A 19,622-nucleotide genomic window follows, 5' to 3' on the forward strand; every position below is an offset into this window, starting at 1 on the left:
AAAATATTTATATATGAATTGTGTGTTCGTCGTTGTCGTTGTTGCTGTTAACAACTCGACGTCTTAATGCTCACTCTAATATGGAGAAGAAAGAAATATTTGATAAAATCTACGGATTGAGCTTTCAATATTTCCAACACAAATTTTAGTTTAACATTAATTCTAACATTAATTTTAACAATAATTATTATCCAATTTATAAAAATTAATAAGAAAAAAATCGTTGGTGTTCATGGTGAAGCGATATCAGCATTATATCAAATTATTCATTTCTTCTCACCTATACATTATATTCTGCAAATTTTTCAATAAATGGCATTGCTCTAATTTCAAATTCAGTTTCATTAATTATGATGGGTTAAAACGGAAAAACTTTATTTTTTCACGTGTCATCAAATTTCTTGATGTAAATTTTCATCAAACGTCTTGCGCATTTTCAATAATATGCTCAATTTTAAAATGCCTATCAATGATGCTTTATGATTCATTAAAATAAAAAATTTTCATATCCTGAGATTTAACAAAAATTTCAATTTTAAAAATCGATATATCGAGAAAACTCGTAAAACTGAATAAAAAGTGGAGAAAAATCTAAAAAATGACAAAAGCCAAAATATATGGCTCAAAACCAAAAAAATCAAGCTATTTAAGTTTCTCATCAAAAATCAATTTCGAAGACAAGCGATTTTAGTTATTTCAAAAACAAAAGACTTTTCAGCGAAGATATTGACATGAAACTTTTAGAGCCAAACAAAGTAATGAGAAGACGAGCCGCTGAAATGAAATGGAAAAAATCATTATGGAGCAATATTTTTCAATGTTAAGAACACGGATAAAAACACTTATAAGTTTCAATTTGAAATAATAAAACATTATTATGTCTTTTAACGTTTACAGAGCATCTGCATTTAAAAACAAACAAATAAATGAATTAAATAAAAAATACCAACCTTAGAATTACATTTTGTTTCGATTACACCTTCAAAAATTTATATGAATAAGAATAATCATTTAGCCTATAGGCACTGATAACGCAATGGAATTATCAATGAGTGAATTAATGTAAGAATAAATGGATGAATATTAAAAAAAAAACAGCGTTTGATTCTGCTGATAATGAGACTGCACATCTTCCAAAGGTTAAGTTTGGGTAAACCCATAAAAAATCCTTTTAAAAACCTTATTTACATATGAAAAACTTCAAAAAAAATATTTCAACTAACACAAATGGATGAAACTACTCAACGATGCAAAAAACGATATGATATTAAAGATCTAATTTGCTGTTAAAGGTGGAAAAGTGTTGCCCATTACAGCAGGCAACAAAATACCAACCTTTTTATTTGGTTTTTAAAAGTTTTCATTTGACAGTTATGTAATTTGGTAAACCAGCATGCATTGCTAACAAAATTTAAAAACAACTATTATTTAGCAAAATATGTATAACCCTAACCCTAACTAATTTAAAAATATAGACAAGGTGCATAACTTTTGTCGCCCAATGAATAATTTCATTTAACATAAAGACATTACAATTCGATGTTGATCTTATAAAATGGTAAAACTGTTATAAATATAAAATTTTAATAATTCGTTGTTGACCTTATAAGAAAGTAAAACTGTTATAAATAATAATAATTTATAATTCGTTCCCCACAGATCAATATAAAAATGCAATTTTAATGATAGTTTATTTATTACATAGAGAAAAAATCTTTGAGAATGGAATGAAAATTTTGAAAAATTGGTGAATCAATAATGAAAAATAAATGGATAAATCACAGACCACTGGAAATATGACTGTCGTTATGTATTTTAAAGAGCGCATTTTGATCTTTGAGAAATTGTACTTGTTGCTGGGCGTGTTTAAGCTGTTCTTGTAGATCATCAAACTTTTTGTGATATTCAGCCAATTCCTGTCTAACAATATTCAGGTTTGAGTCCTGTGTTAAATTAATTTGTATACGCTCCATAAGCAATTTCAAAATATCAAATGCAGCACATCGATTTAAAACTCAACAAAGATGTCAGAACAGATATTTTTTATTATTTTATTTTTTATTAACCACATATAAAATCAATTTCAACTAAGATCAATAAAATACTAGGTATATTATATAAAATCAAATCAAAAATAAACTATGACATAATGATTGAACATTACTATACCCTAATATATCCACATTTAATTTATTTTAATCTTTTATGGGGCGGAAGTCCAGAAAGCTATTTAAATTATATTCAAAAATGTCAAAATAGATTTATAAGACTGATGTTTACCCTTCCACCGCATACTCATATAACCAATGCTTACTATTCGACACTCGACATTTTACCCATTAAAGAATTGCACATTTATTTCACATCAATTTTTGTATTTAAATTTTTACGTCAACAGTTGTCTAATTATTTTGCCAATTTTTTCACTTTTAGCAATGACATTCAAAGGAAATTTACTTGACACATCCACATCTTTTTTGGTTATCCTTCAAATAAATAAATAAATAAAATTAAGCTTTTACACGGAAACACTTTTTGACGTTCAGTAGTTATACATAGGACAACTACTGAAATTGAATATATATATATATATATATATATATATATATATATATATATATATATATATATATATATCAATCAATCTTCGTATATATATATATATATATATATATATATATATAAATTCAAACCCTGTAGTCTTTTATCAAATTAATTTTTTAGCTGTCTAGGTTCGACAGTCGGAATCTAGGTGAAAAGGCCGCCAGCGAAAGAGTGCCGGACGTTAGGTCGCCAACCATCAAAATCAAGATCACCAGACGTTATAAAGTAGAAAAATTAAAAATTTCTCTAATGTTTGAAATTCTATGTACATACTGCACTAAATTCGATAACACGGGCTGAACCGAAAAGTAACCGAAAACCGTTAAAAACCGAAATTTTGCTCGGAACTAAAATCGTAACCAAACCGAAATATTATTTGCAGCTTTATCGAAACCGTAATGAAATAAATAACAACGGTTCGATGCTAAAATTCTAAAACACAATTTTTTTGCCAAATTCAGAAAAAGTTTTTAGATGATATTTTGTCTTTTAAATTCAACATTTATTTTTATAATCTTTGAAAAAATGTGTTATCTTTCTTTTCATTAGCTTTTTGAACTGAGTTCGCTGATCATTTCACCTCCACACTTAATAACCTCATATCAATCACATCATCACAAAAAAGCTTTCAAACATTTCACGCACTCAAAACACTCCGCTCACATGGTCTCAGAGGCATCAAATTATTCGACATCATTGAATCACTCATAGTCTCACGCACCAAATATGCAGCTCCATCCTGGTCTGGTTTTGCTACAAAACAACTTAAGCAACTACAATCTTTCATCAAAAAACTAATCCGCTTTAACTATCTACCTGCATCATATCCTACCGTCACTCAGATATTCAACACAGTCGATTTAAGACTGTTCAAGAAAGTAGAAAATAACAACAACCACATCCTCCATCCTCTACTACCACCAATTAAAACTACAACACATAACCTTCGTCAACCCAAACATAACTATCAAGTTGCCACCCAATCTACATATCAGGAAAAGACTTTCATCACAAGACACCTCAAACATATTAACACTCAATAAAACTTTATCATTCACCAACTAGTTTTTTTTATTTAATAAAACTTTATCATTCACACAACTAGTTTGTATTTATCGATCACCTCACAAGCTCACTAAGTCTATTAATTTGCGTTTTTATGCCATTACTTCATTTTATTGTCAATTTATTTCATTTTCTTTTATTTATTTTATTATTATCATTTATTATATTTTTCACGTTAAAACATTTTTCTTTCTGCGATTTTTATTTATTTACTTATTTAATTTTGTACTACTGCCTTCCATCCTCTAACAGTTTCGGCGTCTGCCAGATCCTGATTTTGAAATAATAATAAAAAAAAAGTGAGAATGGTCACGTGAAGAAGAATTCAATATAATCGGAGAAATTAGAGATCAAGTACGATCATTTTCAAAATCTTTGGAATTTACAATTTGCAAAAAAGTTTGTCAATTATTTTAATTTTTATAGATTAATTAAATTTTTCGTTCTGTTTACTTTTTTTTTACAAATTTAATAAATTAAACATTAAAGGTAAAGTCGGAAATCCGCGGTGCTATCGGTTTACATTGTCAATGCTACGCCGTTTTTTTGCAATTTTTCCGAGTTAAAATCCTAAACATTAACAATAAACAACTTTAATGACAACAATAACAATAAAAAGTGCGAGTTTTCAAGAGTGGTGAGGGTTTTTTAATGATTTTTTCAAGTAGGAGCAAAGTTAGTTTATTTCCGAGTTACTAAATTTTGCCTTTAAGAAATGTTTAAAAGTTATTTTTATATTAATATCTTATAAATTTAGAATGAGACGAAACCGAAAAAACGCCATTCGAGAATTTTTAAATATAATAAAATGGAAAATAAAAGCTGTTATGACAGGAGATCATGCTGCCAAATTGAAACGTCATTTGAAATGTAGCCATGATGAAGAGTTTGAAAGTGTTCAGCAAAGAAAAAATTAAAGCATGATGAAACAGCTATTGCCAGAATTACAGAGATAATCCTATAAAAACACTAGACAAATTCGTCAAATCAAATTTTTTGAAAGTTCAGTTGAATAAATAAAGTTCAGTCGTTAAAGCGTGTATTGAACTTATCATAATTATTGGATGTTCTTTTGAAATGATGGAATATTCAGGATTTAAAAATTGTCCTGAGCATGACATAAAACTGCATCCACGCACCCTGCGTGCTTTTGAGTAAAAGGCTAGGCCTACCGCTTATAACTGGTGGTTGTCGTCAGGATGGGTGTCCGGATGTAAAAACTTTCCCCAAATTATTCTATGTCATCAAAAACAAAAACAACGGCTCCTAGTTTCCAGCAGGCCTTAAGTGGTCAAGGGGTGCTAAGAATCCCTGGGAAGCATGCAATAGCGGAGGGATGTTGCAGAAAAATTCAGAAAAGCACCTCTATGGTACTTAGACTTGGAACGCTCAATATTGGATCACTGACTGGGCGTAGCATAGAAATTGCAGAAATCCTCGAGCGTAGAAGGATTGACATCTGCTGCCTTTAGGAGACCCGATGGAAATGGTGTCAGTCATATCAACTCAGACATCAGACAAAGAAAAATATAAACTATTCTAGAATGGTCTCATGTGGATCAAGCTTCGCCTAGAAACGCAAACAATGACTATTTTTTTCTGCATACGCACGACAGATAGGCGAATCAGAATAGATGAAAAATGACTTCTGGGATGCGTTCTCTCACACCATCCCAACAACACCAAAATCTGAAACAATCCTGATTGGAGGCGATCTCAATGGCAACGTTGGAGAAAAAACAGATGGTTTTGACAACGTACATGACGGTTGTGGCTATGGAGAACGGAATGCAAATTTCAACAGATTGTCGCAACACAGTTAGACCACCGATCGCAAGTCAGTACTGATTGTAGTACATACAAAACCGTTTTGATAAACGCTGCAACTACAGTTTGAGGGAAAACTGGTACAAAACGTCAGCATGAACGGGACACTTGGTGGTGGAATGACAGTGTACAAAATGCAATAGCTGAAAAGAAAGCTGCATACAAGCAATGGCAAAAATCAAAGTCTGTTGATGACCATACAATTTTCCGTGAGAAGAACAACTATGCAAGAAGTCAAGTCGCACTGGCTCGGACTGATCAGTGCACAGAGTGGCTCGCTAAAAGCAAAGGTGGAAAAATGAAATTTCTGTATCCTATAGCAAAACAAGCAAAGCCTACGAAACAAGACATAGTTGGTGCAACGTGAATCAAAAACGACAAAAATGAGATGGTTCTTGAACAGGATGAGATCAAGCTACAGTGGTTCCAGACATCACTGTAGAGGAGCTTACAGAAGCTCTGAAAGCTATGAAGGATGGAAAAGCAGCAGGGCCCTCTGGACTCACAAATGACATTATCAAATCATCTGGTACTGCAGATATCCAAACGTTACAACACTTTGCCGTGAAGTGTGGAGAAATTGCTCAATTCCGACTGAACGGAACTATAGCATGACAGTTCCGCTATACAAAGGCAAAAGTGATCCATTGAATTGTTGATCAAATCGGGGTATACGTTTGTTAGAACACTCCCTGAAAATTGTCAAGAAAATCACTGAGAAAAGATTAACGTCGTGCATCACATTCAGAAATTATCAATTTAGTTTCCTGGAGAGGAAATCAACAATTGATGCAATTCACATCCTTCGGCAATTGCAAGAAAAGTACCTCGCAAAGCATCAACAACTATCACACATTTTTGTAGACTTTGAAAAAGCATTTGATCGAGTTCCCCGTGAAGCAATCAGGTGGAGTCTATGTCGAAAACTCATTCCAGAAGATCTTGTTCAACTTGTGATGGTATATGGCTTACGAATACTAAGACTTTCGTAAGCTCAACGGTTGGAAACACAGATGCATTTGACATCGGCGCTGGAGTTCACCAAAGCTTGATTCTCAGCCCACTATTTATAACTGTGATGGAAGAAATCACAAAACCGATACGCACTGGTGACATTTGGAATCTAATATATGCTGATAATATCGTTTTAACAGCCACATCAGAGCAGACTGGCCAATCATGGATTCAAAGTCAACATCAGCATGACCAAAGCAATTAACACTGGTGAATCCATCCAATCCACAGCTACTGGCCCTGTTCAGTTTGTAAAGCTGGTGTAGGAACCAATTCAATCAAGTGTCAGCAGCTTAACCAGTGGAGACACAAACGTTGCTCTAAAATAATTGGTACTTTATATAAATGTACAATTTTTTTTGTCTTGCTACAATCCACAAGAACAAATTCGAAATAGCAATGTTTTTGAAGCCATTAAGGTATAAAAAGTTACATCGTTTCAATATCTAGGGGATGTTCTGGTTTGTACTGGAACAGCTGAAGTTGCCGTTCGAACACGCATAAGAGCAGCCTGGAATAAATGGCATCTCCTTGCCTCTATATTGATGCGGCGTGACATCCCACTACCACTATGATCAAGATTTTATAAATCTGTGATACGTCCGGTCTTGTTATATGGTGCAGAAACATGGCCAATGACAACCAAACTGGAACAACAACTTCAACGAACCGACATGAAAATGCTCCGATGGATGCAACGAATTAGTCTGAAGGACCACATCAAATCTACCGAAATCCTGCGTCCTGCCGGTTTAGATGATATAAAGGACAAATGCCGGCAACACCGTCTGCGGTGGTTTGGTCATGTCAAACAAAATGGAAAAACAAAATGAACATCTCTTGCAGATGTTGAAGTACCTGGCACACGTCCCAAATGGCGTCGAGGGGTATTTCGGTTTCATCATAGGTAGCTAAACGGCAATGTCGTCTAAATGCGATCCAGAGTACAAATTTTGACATTTCCACGCGAAACCGAAACAAAAAGCATTCAAGTATTATCATTTTAGGTTTAATCCATTGTATTATTTTTTTGTAGGTTTTTTTTTACTAATTTTCCTCCACGGTCAGTAAAAGTGTCATTAATTTTTATTGTAGATTTTTATTTGTTAGACAGACTCCAGGCTCGATTTGCGCATACTAGTTAATAATTAGTAATTCGGTCGTAGCAATTCGAAACGTATAATTAAATAAATTTGATTTCAAGTGAATATATAGACAAAAAATAAATAAATGCATTTGTGCATTCATATATAAATTTATATTCACTTGTTCTCTGATTATAAGTTTATATTGTTCTACAATGTTATCATGCTGCACATTCTTGTCATGATCTGTGTCATTTGTAGTGGTAACTGCTTTTAATACTTCATCTGCGTCATTGAAATAAGAATAGTTGCTGATAATTTAAATCATTATTATTTTACTATTATTAATCTATCTTAGATTATTATAACCTCTGAGGTTATTATAACCAAAAACACAGTATAAACGTGATTCAATGCATCACACACATTTCGCATGTGATAAGCGAAGATCTCTTTACATTCGAACCAGGTCACTGCATCACAATGAAATATGAAATAAAATCCGTAAATATGAAAAAAATTTAAAAAAAAATCATACTTTCAAGTTTTTTAAATAATCTAGTAAATTCAAAATCAAATATGACTTCTGAAGGCTCGTTGCACATTATGTTAGGAGCTTTTGATGCTTTACTATAACTTTCATGTTTAGAAACCTGAGACAACATATCTGCATACTGTTCAACACCAATACGTTTCTCAATTATTTGGCGAAGATCAGATCTAGTTACAAACAAAAATAGCTGCATTTTTATTTTTTAAAAATTGATCAAGCTAGTTTAAAATTAAAATTAATTATTAATTAATAAGCTCACTACTTAACTGTAAAAACTGAATAGTATAGATGAGTTAACTAACTTGTGGAATGAATGCACTTGATTGTTATTGAAAAGAACAAGTATCCCAAGCAAGAATGCGCATAATCCTCGAATGATCATTTCGTTTTCATCGCCCTCCGACGATGAAACATGAGATATCAACTATTTTATAAACGCTAATTAAGGAATAGCAAAAATCTGAAGGGTTATATTATATTTATTTTATATTTGTAAAATTATCATTTCGAAATGAGAAGAGAAACAAGACATGTGTTTCAAATTAATTCGGCATTTACGGGAAAAAACGACAAAGAGCAAATAAATAAATGAAAGTGCTGAAGAATAAATAAATTTGAAAAGGAATGTCTTGTTTTATTCTTGTTCTATTCTGTATTTGTTTTGCTTTGTCTTTGTTCAGTTTTACCCTGTTATGTTTTATCGTACTGTTTTATCTATAGTATGCGACAATTGTCCAATGAATCAGTCACCGTACAACGACCTTGGTGTCTCAGGACCGGTGAATCTTTTATGTCACTAAAATTGTCACTAAAGTACTCCTTGTACATGACTATGTGCATGTATTCAAAAACATTCGAAATAACTAAATCACCGAACCAAAACAGGTTTTTTATTTTACAAAAGATTGTCAGAGTTTCATGGCACACCGGCTTGATGTGAAAACCATGTACGATAGCTGTATGCCTCCCAAAACTTTCTTAAATACCAGTACATCCCAAAATCCTGCAACGTCAGAGTGTACCTTGCGCCATGATTTCCATGAAAAGATAGCATCAGCGTAACTTACCTCGAAAGAAAAACTGCATGTGGTTTAAGATGAGGTTTAATATTAAAGACCGGTACAATACTTTAAAACTTCGTGACGTCAGCAAAACAGTTTCAGTGTGACAGCTTTTAGATGCTCTTAGACATGTATGATGTCATTGCAGGCTGTCTTAAATGGGTCTGGTGTACGACAATGCAAACTCATCAATATGCATTCTGTAACCAAACTCTCAAAGAAGAAAAAAAGGAAAAATTTTCAAATGAATGTGTTGTCAGTATAGGCGACATAGATTTATTCCTGCAATCTGATGTCAGATTGAAGCACTACCATAGCTGGATTATCTGTCACTAAAATTTTCCTATGTTGAGCACGACATTGAAAATGAAGCGACCGTATAGCCATCGTTCAAACTTAACCGCAAAATTACTGTCATATATGGATGCACCAATTGCTAATGACAGAACAGCTTGTAAAACAATGTTTGTAGGTGAAAACTGAAGTTTATGATAAAAGCGAGAATAAGTTGGGTTGTTTACGACAGACAAAAATTTCAAATAAACCTAAAGTTGTCACGCTATAAAAAAAATTAAAAATTTAGCTATTTCAATGCCATTTAAAGGTAATTACCTAATAGTTATTATATAAATACATTAAATACTTAAAAGATATTTATTATAAAGTCATATCGAAATACATTAAATACTTAAATAGATAATAATAATTTTAATTTTAATGTACACAAGGTGGTAGAGGCAAAGTATGGTGACAGTTTCATGACGTTTCTCAACGTACACAAAATTTATTGAAAAGCAACGGCAATTGTAAGTTTTTTACGAAATGTTTTTCGTTTTCGACAAAATATTTTAATGTACACAAGTTTGTTTGTATAAAACACCTTTGTTGAAGGTGTCTATGGTCTATGAAAAATTTATGTTATATGGTGAAGTAATTGGCTTGACTTCTATGCAAAATGAACTCATCGCGAAGAACCCATGTTTGAAATACCGAGCATGCTTAATTTAAGCTTGATTAAGATCAGTCCTTAATTTAAAATGTCTATGCTTGCTCTTCATATTGGTAAGATAGACTGAGGGTGGAAAGATAGGACAAGAATAGGAAACAATTGTAAAAAACGATAAACTTTGTGAAAGTATGTAAATGAAAACAAAAAACCTTCAAACCATTTTTTGTAAATATTAGGTTTTAATTTAAAATTTTATTATAGGAAAAATGTCGTTCTGCAAAACATAAAATAAAAAACCTATTTTACGACTTAAAAAGACATGACATGACAAGATGTGAAGTTCAAGAAAAAAAACGCCATCAAACAATATCATTATTTACAAATTCATTATAATTCAAAAATTTAAAAACTGTTTTCAAACTTATTTCGCCAACATTCAACAAATAAGTTACATACTTTTTTTTCGTCGTTTAAATGATCTAAAAAAAAGATACGTAAGGAACATTAGAGCTTTCAAGTAGAAAGTGAGTAACACCATTAGAACAATCTGCCAACCAATGACATAACAACTGTAGTAAACCAACACGCGTTTGGAATCTAAGACCCTTCAAATTAGGTTTATAAATTCTTCGGTTAGATCAAGTTTATTTTACCTTTAACAATTTAAATTTTTATTTATAACAATTTTAATAAATTTAAAAACAACGTTGGAAAACTTTCATGAGTTCAAATTTTAAATGCTCAATACCATATTAAAAAACCAGAATAACAATATGATGGCCGCCAGCGAGTTTCAACTTTTATAGAACATGTAAATTTGAATGTGAAATATCAGATTAGAAAATAACTATAAAAAGAATATAAAAACAGGTCTGCATTTTATTTGTGATCATTTTTAAAAACAACAATAAAGCGATAAAAGAAAATCGCAAATCAAGAAATCATCATAAAAATCAAACTTATTTTCTAACCATAGAAAGCATATTAGCACATTGCTGAATAAGAGTAACAGGAGTATTTCCTAAACTTGTTGCAAGTTGAACTCTTAGTAGCTGTTCTTTCTGATCTTGGTTGTTGATGATGCTGTGAAGTAAAGAAATGGCAGAAAACCAAGTAGAAAGTGGGTCGTTGTTAAACAAACCGGTACACAACAATTGTCCAGATGATATTTGATTAACTAGACATAAAATAAATGAACATTCAAATATGAAAATAAGCGTAAGATATAAACAAAATAAATAAACATAATACCTTCGGACGTTGAAGGAAGTAGAGTTTTAATGATTTGTGATTGACCAAGCTCGTTTTTATAGAGAAATGATTGAAAGCAATAAAGTACCGAACATCGTAACTGAAAAGGGCGGCTATCTGATAACATCGACATAAGCAAAACAACTATTGCAGATCTTCGAAAAATTATAGTTTGAAACTAGTTTTTTTTTGCTAAACAATTGATGCATAATAATTTTAAAACAGAAAAAAGTTTTTAATTTATCTTAATATTTTTTTAAAATTGTTTCAAAATTAACACTAAGTGCTTGTTTTAAAGACATTGGAACAGCTGATGAAATAAAAGGAATAACAATAATTAAACATATTGAAAAAATAAACTTTTTTTTACTTTGGAATTTACTTTTGATGCTCTAAATTTAAATATTTTTCAAATTATCACAATATTGAAATGTATTCTGTACGCAACAACAAAGTAACGGTTCTGTATTTGATAAATTACATCAGCACAAACTGTTAGATATGCGTACAAATTTTAGGCACATAAATTTAAAATCTTGAACTATTTATTTCGATTACTTGTTAAGTCACATTAAGAATGTTATAAAAAAATTAATTAGTTCAAAAAAGCTACCAAAGGTTTCAATTTGTAAGAGATTAAACCATAAGAAAGGTTGAAATTGATAAACTTTAATGGTAGAAGTTCTGAAAAGATAATCCTTAAGAACGGATGGCTATATCCATTCAGGACAGCGTTAATCGACAAGGAACGTGTTGTAAGTTATGATTCTTTGAGAGCGGACATTTTTAAAGAACGACATAAGGTATATAACAGTATAAATACTTTTTATTTTTCGCAGTCGTTAACTACCATCAGACTGCGGATGATGGGGAAGCGTGGTTTTGCTTTCATTTGAGCTAAGTATCTGGCACAATTAATCTAAAGAGCTGATTCGAAATTCACTCCTAGGTCCGAGTGTAACTCCAGGGGCACACTCTAGCAACAAATCCAGTTCGAGACAACCTCATCAGCGACTTTGCGTGCTTCCTGATTAGATATATTTCGGGCAATTTGCTGAAGTAGTCCAACACAATCAAAACATTAACAGTTCCCATTATCACATTTAAGAAAAGGGCCAGCAATGCCAATAGCGATCCTTCTGAACTTCCACAACTTTATAAATTAACATTGTCCACCTTAACTTCTTTTTTGGTTTTTTGACGGCAGTAAAAGTAACACATTTTCGACACTAGATCTCGAATGTAAAACCAGCAAAATTGAATTTCTCGTGTATCATAAGCTAGCATCTTGTTTATGCTGAAGTGCCTCCCAGATGACGCAGGATTTCGGTTGTCGTATTCCCGGAAATTATTATTTGCATCTGATGTTTGGCTTCGTTGGCCGATTTTCATTTCCTTTTAAGTTCCAGATGAAACGAGTCACACTGGGCCCAGTATGCTTTTACCGTTTAGATATTTTTTGCCATTCCAATCTCTGGCCAGATTCCTTCCATTCTACAAAGTGTCGTAAATTTTCATCCGCCAAAGTTCTGTTGGTGTCCAACCGTTTCTGCCGTCATTGAAATTATCCGGAAATCTGTTAACTGTTTTCTCTTTTCTCCAGTCTAAAACAATGTCGACATTCATATAAGCAAAGTCTATGGAAAAAAATCATCAGCTTTATTGAGCCGTTATATTGCGGCATATAACATGCAGCCTTTATATCCATCTCGCCACTTATCCTTTCGGTTCTTTGAAAGTAAGCAGCCAATTTAATGGTGCGAGATTGCCAGAAGGAAAAATCTTTGACCGTACAAATACATGTAAGAGTGTTTTGAGGAGCTAATTTGATATATTTTAAGTTGTTTTTAATAACTGAAAATTAAAATTTCATATATGTCTACCATCGAGCGAAATAAAATCACAAATTAAACAGTTTACGTGCATTAAAAGCTAGTTCTAACCGGTAAAACAAGCCGTTCTATAATTTATTATTTTTAGTTTTGTGTTTTGTTTGAAATTCAAAATACAAAAATTAAATATTAATATAATATAATATAATATTAAATTTGTCGAAAAAATGGTATGCTGTAAAAAAGCCAATCAATAAATTAATGGGCCTACAAATATTCAATTGACCAATCAATCAATTTTATACCAAGAAACTCTCAATACAAAACTAAAAAGATTAAATATTTATATTATAAAGTTTTTTAGTTGGTTTAAATATTTATTTAAGTTTTAGTTTTAAAAATTTTAAAATTGTCAAGAAAATCACTGAGAAAAGATTAACGTCGTGCATCACATTCAGAAATTATCAATTTGGTTTCCAAGCGGAGAAATCAACAATTGATGCAATTCACAACCTTCAGCAACTGCAAGAGAAGTACCTCGCAAAGCATCAACAACTATCACACATTTTTGTAGATCTTGAAAAAGCATTTGATCGAGTTCCCCGTGAAGCAATCAGGTGGAGTCTACGTCGACAACTCATTCCAGAATATCTTGTTCGACTTGTGATGGAAATGTACACGAATACTAAGACTCGCGTCAGCACAACGGTTGGAAACACAGATGCATTTGACATCGGCGTTGGAGTTCACCAAGGCTCGATTCTCAGTCCACTGTGATGGAAGAAATCACAAAACCGATACGCACTGGTGACATTTTGAATCTAATATATGCTGATGATGCAGATGTTTGAAGATTGAAACACCATCCTGGCCGATCATGGATTCAAAGTCAATATAAGCAAAACCAAAGCAATGAACCACTGGTGAATCCATCCAATCCACACCTACTGGACGATGACCCTGTTCAGTTTGTAAAGCTGGTGTAGGTAACAATTCAATCAAGTGTCAGTAGTGTAACCAGTGGTGTCACAAACGTTGTTCAAAAATAATTGGTACTTTATCTAAAGTATCCAATTTTGTTTGTCCTGCTTGCATCAATCCACAAGAACAAATTCGAAATAGCAATGTTTTTGAGGCCATTAAGGTAGAGAAAGTCAAATCGTTTCAATATCTAGGGGATGTTCTGGATTGTACTGGAACAGCTGAAGCTGCCGTTCGAATAAATGGCATCTCCTTGCCTCTATATTGATGCGGCGTGACATCCCACTACCACTATGATCAAGATTTTATAAATCTGTGATACGTCCGGTCTTGTTATATGGTGCAGAAACATGGCCAATGACAACCAAACTGGAACAACAACTTCAACGAACCGACATGAAAATGCTCCGATGGATGCAACGAATTAGTCTGAAGGACGACATCAAATCAACCGAAATCCTTCGTCGTGCTGGTTTAGATGACATAAAGGACGAATGCCGGCAACACCGTCTGCGGTGGCTTGGTCATGTCAAACGGAGTGGAAACAGTGCCATAACTTCTCTTGCAGATGTTGAAGTACCTGGCACATGCCCTAAGGCAGTCCAAAGAAGTCCTGGTTGCAAACAATCGAGCAAGACATGAAAGCTCTAAATTTAAATGAAATGGATACAACTGATCGTCTAATTTGGCGCAAAAAGTTGATGGCAAAGAGAACAACGTCGTACCTCGGGAAACTGGGTCTCTGGACGCTAAACAAAGATTCATTGATTGATTTAACACAATGAGATTAAATTTTTATTATTTATTTTTCGTTTATTAAAATTATTATAACAAACCCCAAACCTAGGAGGTACAGACGGGGCCAAAACAGATGCCAAAAAATCCTGGTTTTGTTGGTTTCCACGAATAATCTCAGCAACAGCATTTATAGTTTCTATCAGAGCATCAACTGGTATCCCAACGGCTAACACCATTTTACTTAAGTTATTTAACAACCCTGTGAAAAAAAAAAATTTTAGCCGAAATAATAAAAAAAGATTAAAAGATTCAACGATTCAGAAGTTTCAACGACTAAAACACACAGCTTATATAAGCAGTGTTATAATTTGATATACAGGTGAAAATATGTGACCACATATGTCAGAAAAATATTAGATAGTTTATGTAGATATAGTAGTAATATTTAAAGCATATTTGATTTTTTTTCACAGATAACATATTAGTTTTAAATCAAATAATAATGAAATTCTTAAAGATGATTATGGGATATCGTCACGAGACATTGATCTTTTCCTTTGCATGAAAGATCTGGAGCATTCCTACACATAAACCAACAGTAATCTGCAAGCATAACCTCATTCCACTGACCCTGATATCTTTTTTCCATTACAGAAACATCTTTCTCCATGTTCATCTCTTACTGCCCCACAGTTTGGTGGAAAGAAGTCTAGGTGTGAGTGTAGGAAAAAAATTTTGAGAGACATGTAACATTCAAGTTGCTAGTATTTTTTCCAGAAGTTTTTTTAGTAATTGAACGTAGTTATCATCTCTTTTGGTGCCTAAAAATCCATAAATAACTTTTTTGAGTGCTTTCCAAGCTTTCTTTTCTTCCCTTGTCAAAACTTCGTGAGATGCAGCAATAACATTTTTTGCATCTTTGGTGAGATTTCTTGCAAGCCAATCTTCTTTCATATAATATTATATATTATATAATGTCTTACATATAATCAAAAAGTTGATGGCAAAAAAAACAACGTCTTACCTCGGGAAACTGGGTCTCTGGACGCTAAACGAAGATTGATATACAAAAAGCAGCAATATTTAGCATAATCTAATTGATTTTTAGATCATCACAAATTTTCCATTTGTGTTCATTGCAGTTTATTGAGTTGAAGAGAGCCTTCATGATTCTATAAGTTTCATTCATGTGAACTGCATAACCAATAAGAACAAAAGGAAGCTGGTTTCTATTGTACAAGCTTAACTTAGATGAGTCTAAAAATAAGCTCCATTCAGTTGGATCTTAATTCAAATTAAGATAGTACATTAATCTATTGACATAAATGATTTTTCTTCTCAAAAAAAAGCAGATTCTGCTTTTGTTTTCTTTAATGTGAAACTTTGACATCAAATTGGAAAAAATACCATTGCTTTAGTTTTGATCCTAAAAGATCTGCTTTTTTCCTTTGATAAGTCCAAGTTTTAATTCTGCTTGATTCAATTTGTTTGGTGCATCATCTGCTAACAGAAAATTAGGATCCTTTGATGTGGAAGGCTTGTTTTCTTCTTATTCTTGTATTTCGACTTCATTTTTGCTATAATTTTTTGCTTCTATCCCAAAACTTTGTTGTGGAGTAGGTACTGGTAAACTATCTAAAAGTGGAATAGGTCGAATGGCAGATGAAAGATTTAGATATTCAACTGTTCCTTTTATCATTGATGTGCAGTCAAGCAGTCATCTGCTTGGCTTTTAGGCTCCCTCTATACCATAGGAACATCAAAAACCAATTTTTTTTACTTTTTAACCAATTTTATAGTGTGATCGAACAAGAATTACATCTATGATTTATCTTGACCTCCCACTTTCATACCAAAATAATGATGAAATTACGGGTATAACAAAAAAATAACTAATTTGTGAAGCGTCTTTTCGAAGTTTTTAAGGAGATACAACAGTTGACCGAAACGGAATTCGCAACATACACAAACATAAAAAAATGTTTTTATATCTTTTATATTGCAATTCATAAAAAACAATTTATGAAAAAAAATTAATATGCAAAAACTATATTGACGTTGGCATTTTCAGTATTATCTTTTAAAAAATAACAAAAATTTTCAAAAAACATTATGTAGACTCAGGAACGAAATTAAAGATTTTTAATAATTGTGTGATACCAGATACTAATTGGTGCAAAACTTGAGAAATTACGAAAACAATGCAGTGCAAATGTAGCAGAAAATCAACTCATCGAATGAAGGTATATGGCAACGTTGGAAAAATAATGTGATAGGCTACGCAAAACATGAAATGGAGATAGACGAGAAGACCACTAAAACGTAATTTCAAATGCTAGAAAAAAGGTTTTGGATGAGCCTGAGAAATGAAAGAGAATTTAAAAAGAGCTGGTTTATTAACTTATAAGAAACCAACAGGAAGAATAAAATTGTCAATTGAAAGCTGGCTTTGATCGTGAGTTGTGGAGATGTCAAAGGATTCAATATCTGGAGTATCATAGGTATAATCATAGGTATAATTATATGATTAATAATGACAATCTTGCCGATGTTCAGCCATATAAGTTGAAGCCAGGTAAAAGGGCGGAAAGTTCTTCTACAGTCAATTTCACTAGTAATTCTGAAATAACTTGTCAAATTGTTGTGATTCGTTCTAGTATGAAGTACTCGGAACGCTATATATGACATTAATTTTACTAGCCACTAAAATTAGGTTATATAGCGTGTTCATAAGCACCGTACTGCTTCATAGATATGGAAGATAGTCATGGTCATTTCAGATAGATAGTACTCAGCAGATCAATGACGTTCGCAAGGATACTTCATCTATCTTCCTACCTACATCAACGTTGAAGTGAGAAAAAAACACCGCAGCCAGTTTCTTAACACAGTTTGGTGTTGTCAGACTCGTGTTCACTTATCGATGAACCATCCTCCGGTTCAAAGACCAAATAGATAATATAAAAATAAATAGTAAATAGAGAAAAAAACAATTTTTTTTAAATTAATCTTTTTTAAATAATAAAAAAAAATTACATTAAAAAATTGATAAAAGAAAAATGCTCAATAAATATGGTAAATTTTTACCAATTTTAACATAAAAAGAAATAGCAAACAGATAAAAAATCCAATTTAAAAAAAAAATTATTCTCATAGAATAATAAAGAAAAATTTATTTAACAAAATTGATAAAGAAAAAAAGTATTAACATCGTACCGCAGTTATGCATGAGTATTTGACACGATGTAATATGTTGAAGTGGATTGTTTGGGGACACCAGCAGTCTTATTAACTGAAATGAAAATATTAATTAATGTTGTAAAATAAGACGTCTTAGCAAAGATGATAGAACTAAAAAAAGCACTGGAAAACATCTCCTGAAAGATGGTTGTAACAAAAAAAAACCTAAAATTTACAATCGACCCTAACGACCGATTTCAATAATAACTTCAAAAAAATGAAAGTAAAAAACCTTTTACAGTAACATTTTTATTATTATTATACAATTATAAGTTACAAAAGAGCAATCGCAAATAAGGCACTTTGCATTGTCGTTTGATCTAAATCGCAGTTAAAAAGTTAGTCTAAAATATTTATTTTTGGGAATGAAGGAATAACATAGCATAATCAACATGGTTATAAAACATATCCTTCATTTCGTTTATATTTTACAACCAAGTTGATTATGCTATGTCATTCCTTCATTCTCACAAATAAACATTTTAAACGAAGGAAGCTATGGCAAAAGATGCATATTCTAAAATGAAAAATATCTTCACCAACAGTATCAACAAAATTAAAACTGTTAGGATGTTACATTTTTCCTGTGCTAACTTACGGCTCTGAGTCCTGGACAATTTCTAAAGAAATGAAAGAATGATTAATGCTGCTGAGATGTAGTTTTTGAGTAGATTATGAAAATTAGTTACACCTTTCATACTTCGAATGAGAACGAATTAAAACAGTCCGGTTATGAAAAAAGGAAATTACTATAGATAATACGACGGGGTAGTTAAAGTTTTTTTGGTCACAACATGCAGAAGAATGGAAAAACTACTGAAAAAATTGCAGGGAAAAGAGATCGCGGTCACCAACGGACAACTCGCAAAGTTAGGGTTAGTGTTTGTTGTGTTAGTGTTTTCAAGGTTTTGTGGAGGTCGATGGTCGCCAATGTTCTGAAAAGATAAGGCTCGAGAAAAAAAAAATAAAATATATCTAAAACTAGCAGAGTCCTCTTCATAAAAAACTAAATGACTGGACGTAGTTCGTAACGCTGTAGAATAAATACATTGAAACTAAATAAGATGAATATCATTAAGTAAAAAAGGAAATGAAATAAATAATTGTTGTTATTATTATAATAATAATTACGTATTTAAAAAAAGGCCTATCACAGCCACACGGATAAATTGATCAAAATCTTAGAAAATTCTATAAATTTGTTAGAAATTGTCTGATTTAGCAGTGGCCAACTATCGCTAAATTTTGAGGTGGTGCAAGGTAAAGGTCTCATTATGCTCGTTCTAATAAGCATATTCTGTCTAAACTTAAATAAATTCCTGCCCTGGCTCGATACACTGAAAAGCTCCTATTTAATTAATGGTAGTGTCTATTGTCTAATATCAAAAAACGATGTTGCTTCATTGATCCGGATTTAAACAT

At 32.1% G+C, this 19,622-nt stretch overlaps 1 protein-coding gene across 1 annotated transcript in view; it reads right to left on the reverse strand.

The window, feature by feature from the left end:
* Positions 1–7,647: 7,647 nt before the first annotated feature.
* Positions 7,648–19,622, reverse strand: part of HELRODRAFT_69392 (hypothetical protein) — a gene marked incomplete at both ends in the record, with an annotated part of 29,838 nt that continues 17,863 nt past the window's right edge. The window contains 8 exons of the mRNA XM_009030573.1: positions 7,648–7,880; positions 8,134–8,315; positions 8,451–8,572; positions 10,653–10,763; positions 11,130–11,335; positions 11,410–11,564; positions 15,066–15,219; positions 18,177–18,252. Coding sequence (XP_009028821.1) covers positions 7,648–7,880; positions 8,134–8,315; positions 8,451–8,572; positions 10,653–10,763; positions 11,130–11,335; positions 11,410–11,564; positions 15,066–15,219; positions 18,177–18,252 — 1,239 coding nt within the window. The remainder of the gene's footprint in view (positions 7,881–8,133; positions 8,316–8,450; positions 8,573–10,652; positions 10,764–11,129; positions 11,336–11,409; positions 11,565–15,065; positions 15,220–18,176; positions 18,253–19,622) is intronic.

This window comes from Helobdella robusta (genome assembly GCF_000326865.2).
Source record: "Helobdella robusta unplaced genomic scaffold HELROscaffold_7, whole genome shotgun sequence".
Classification (NCBI taxonomy): domain Eukaryota; kingdom Metazoa; phylum Annelida; class Clitellata; order Rhynchobdellida; family Glossiphoniidae; genus Helobdella; species Helobdella robusta.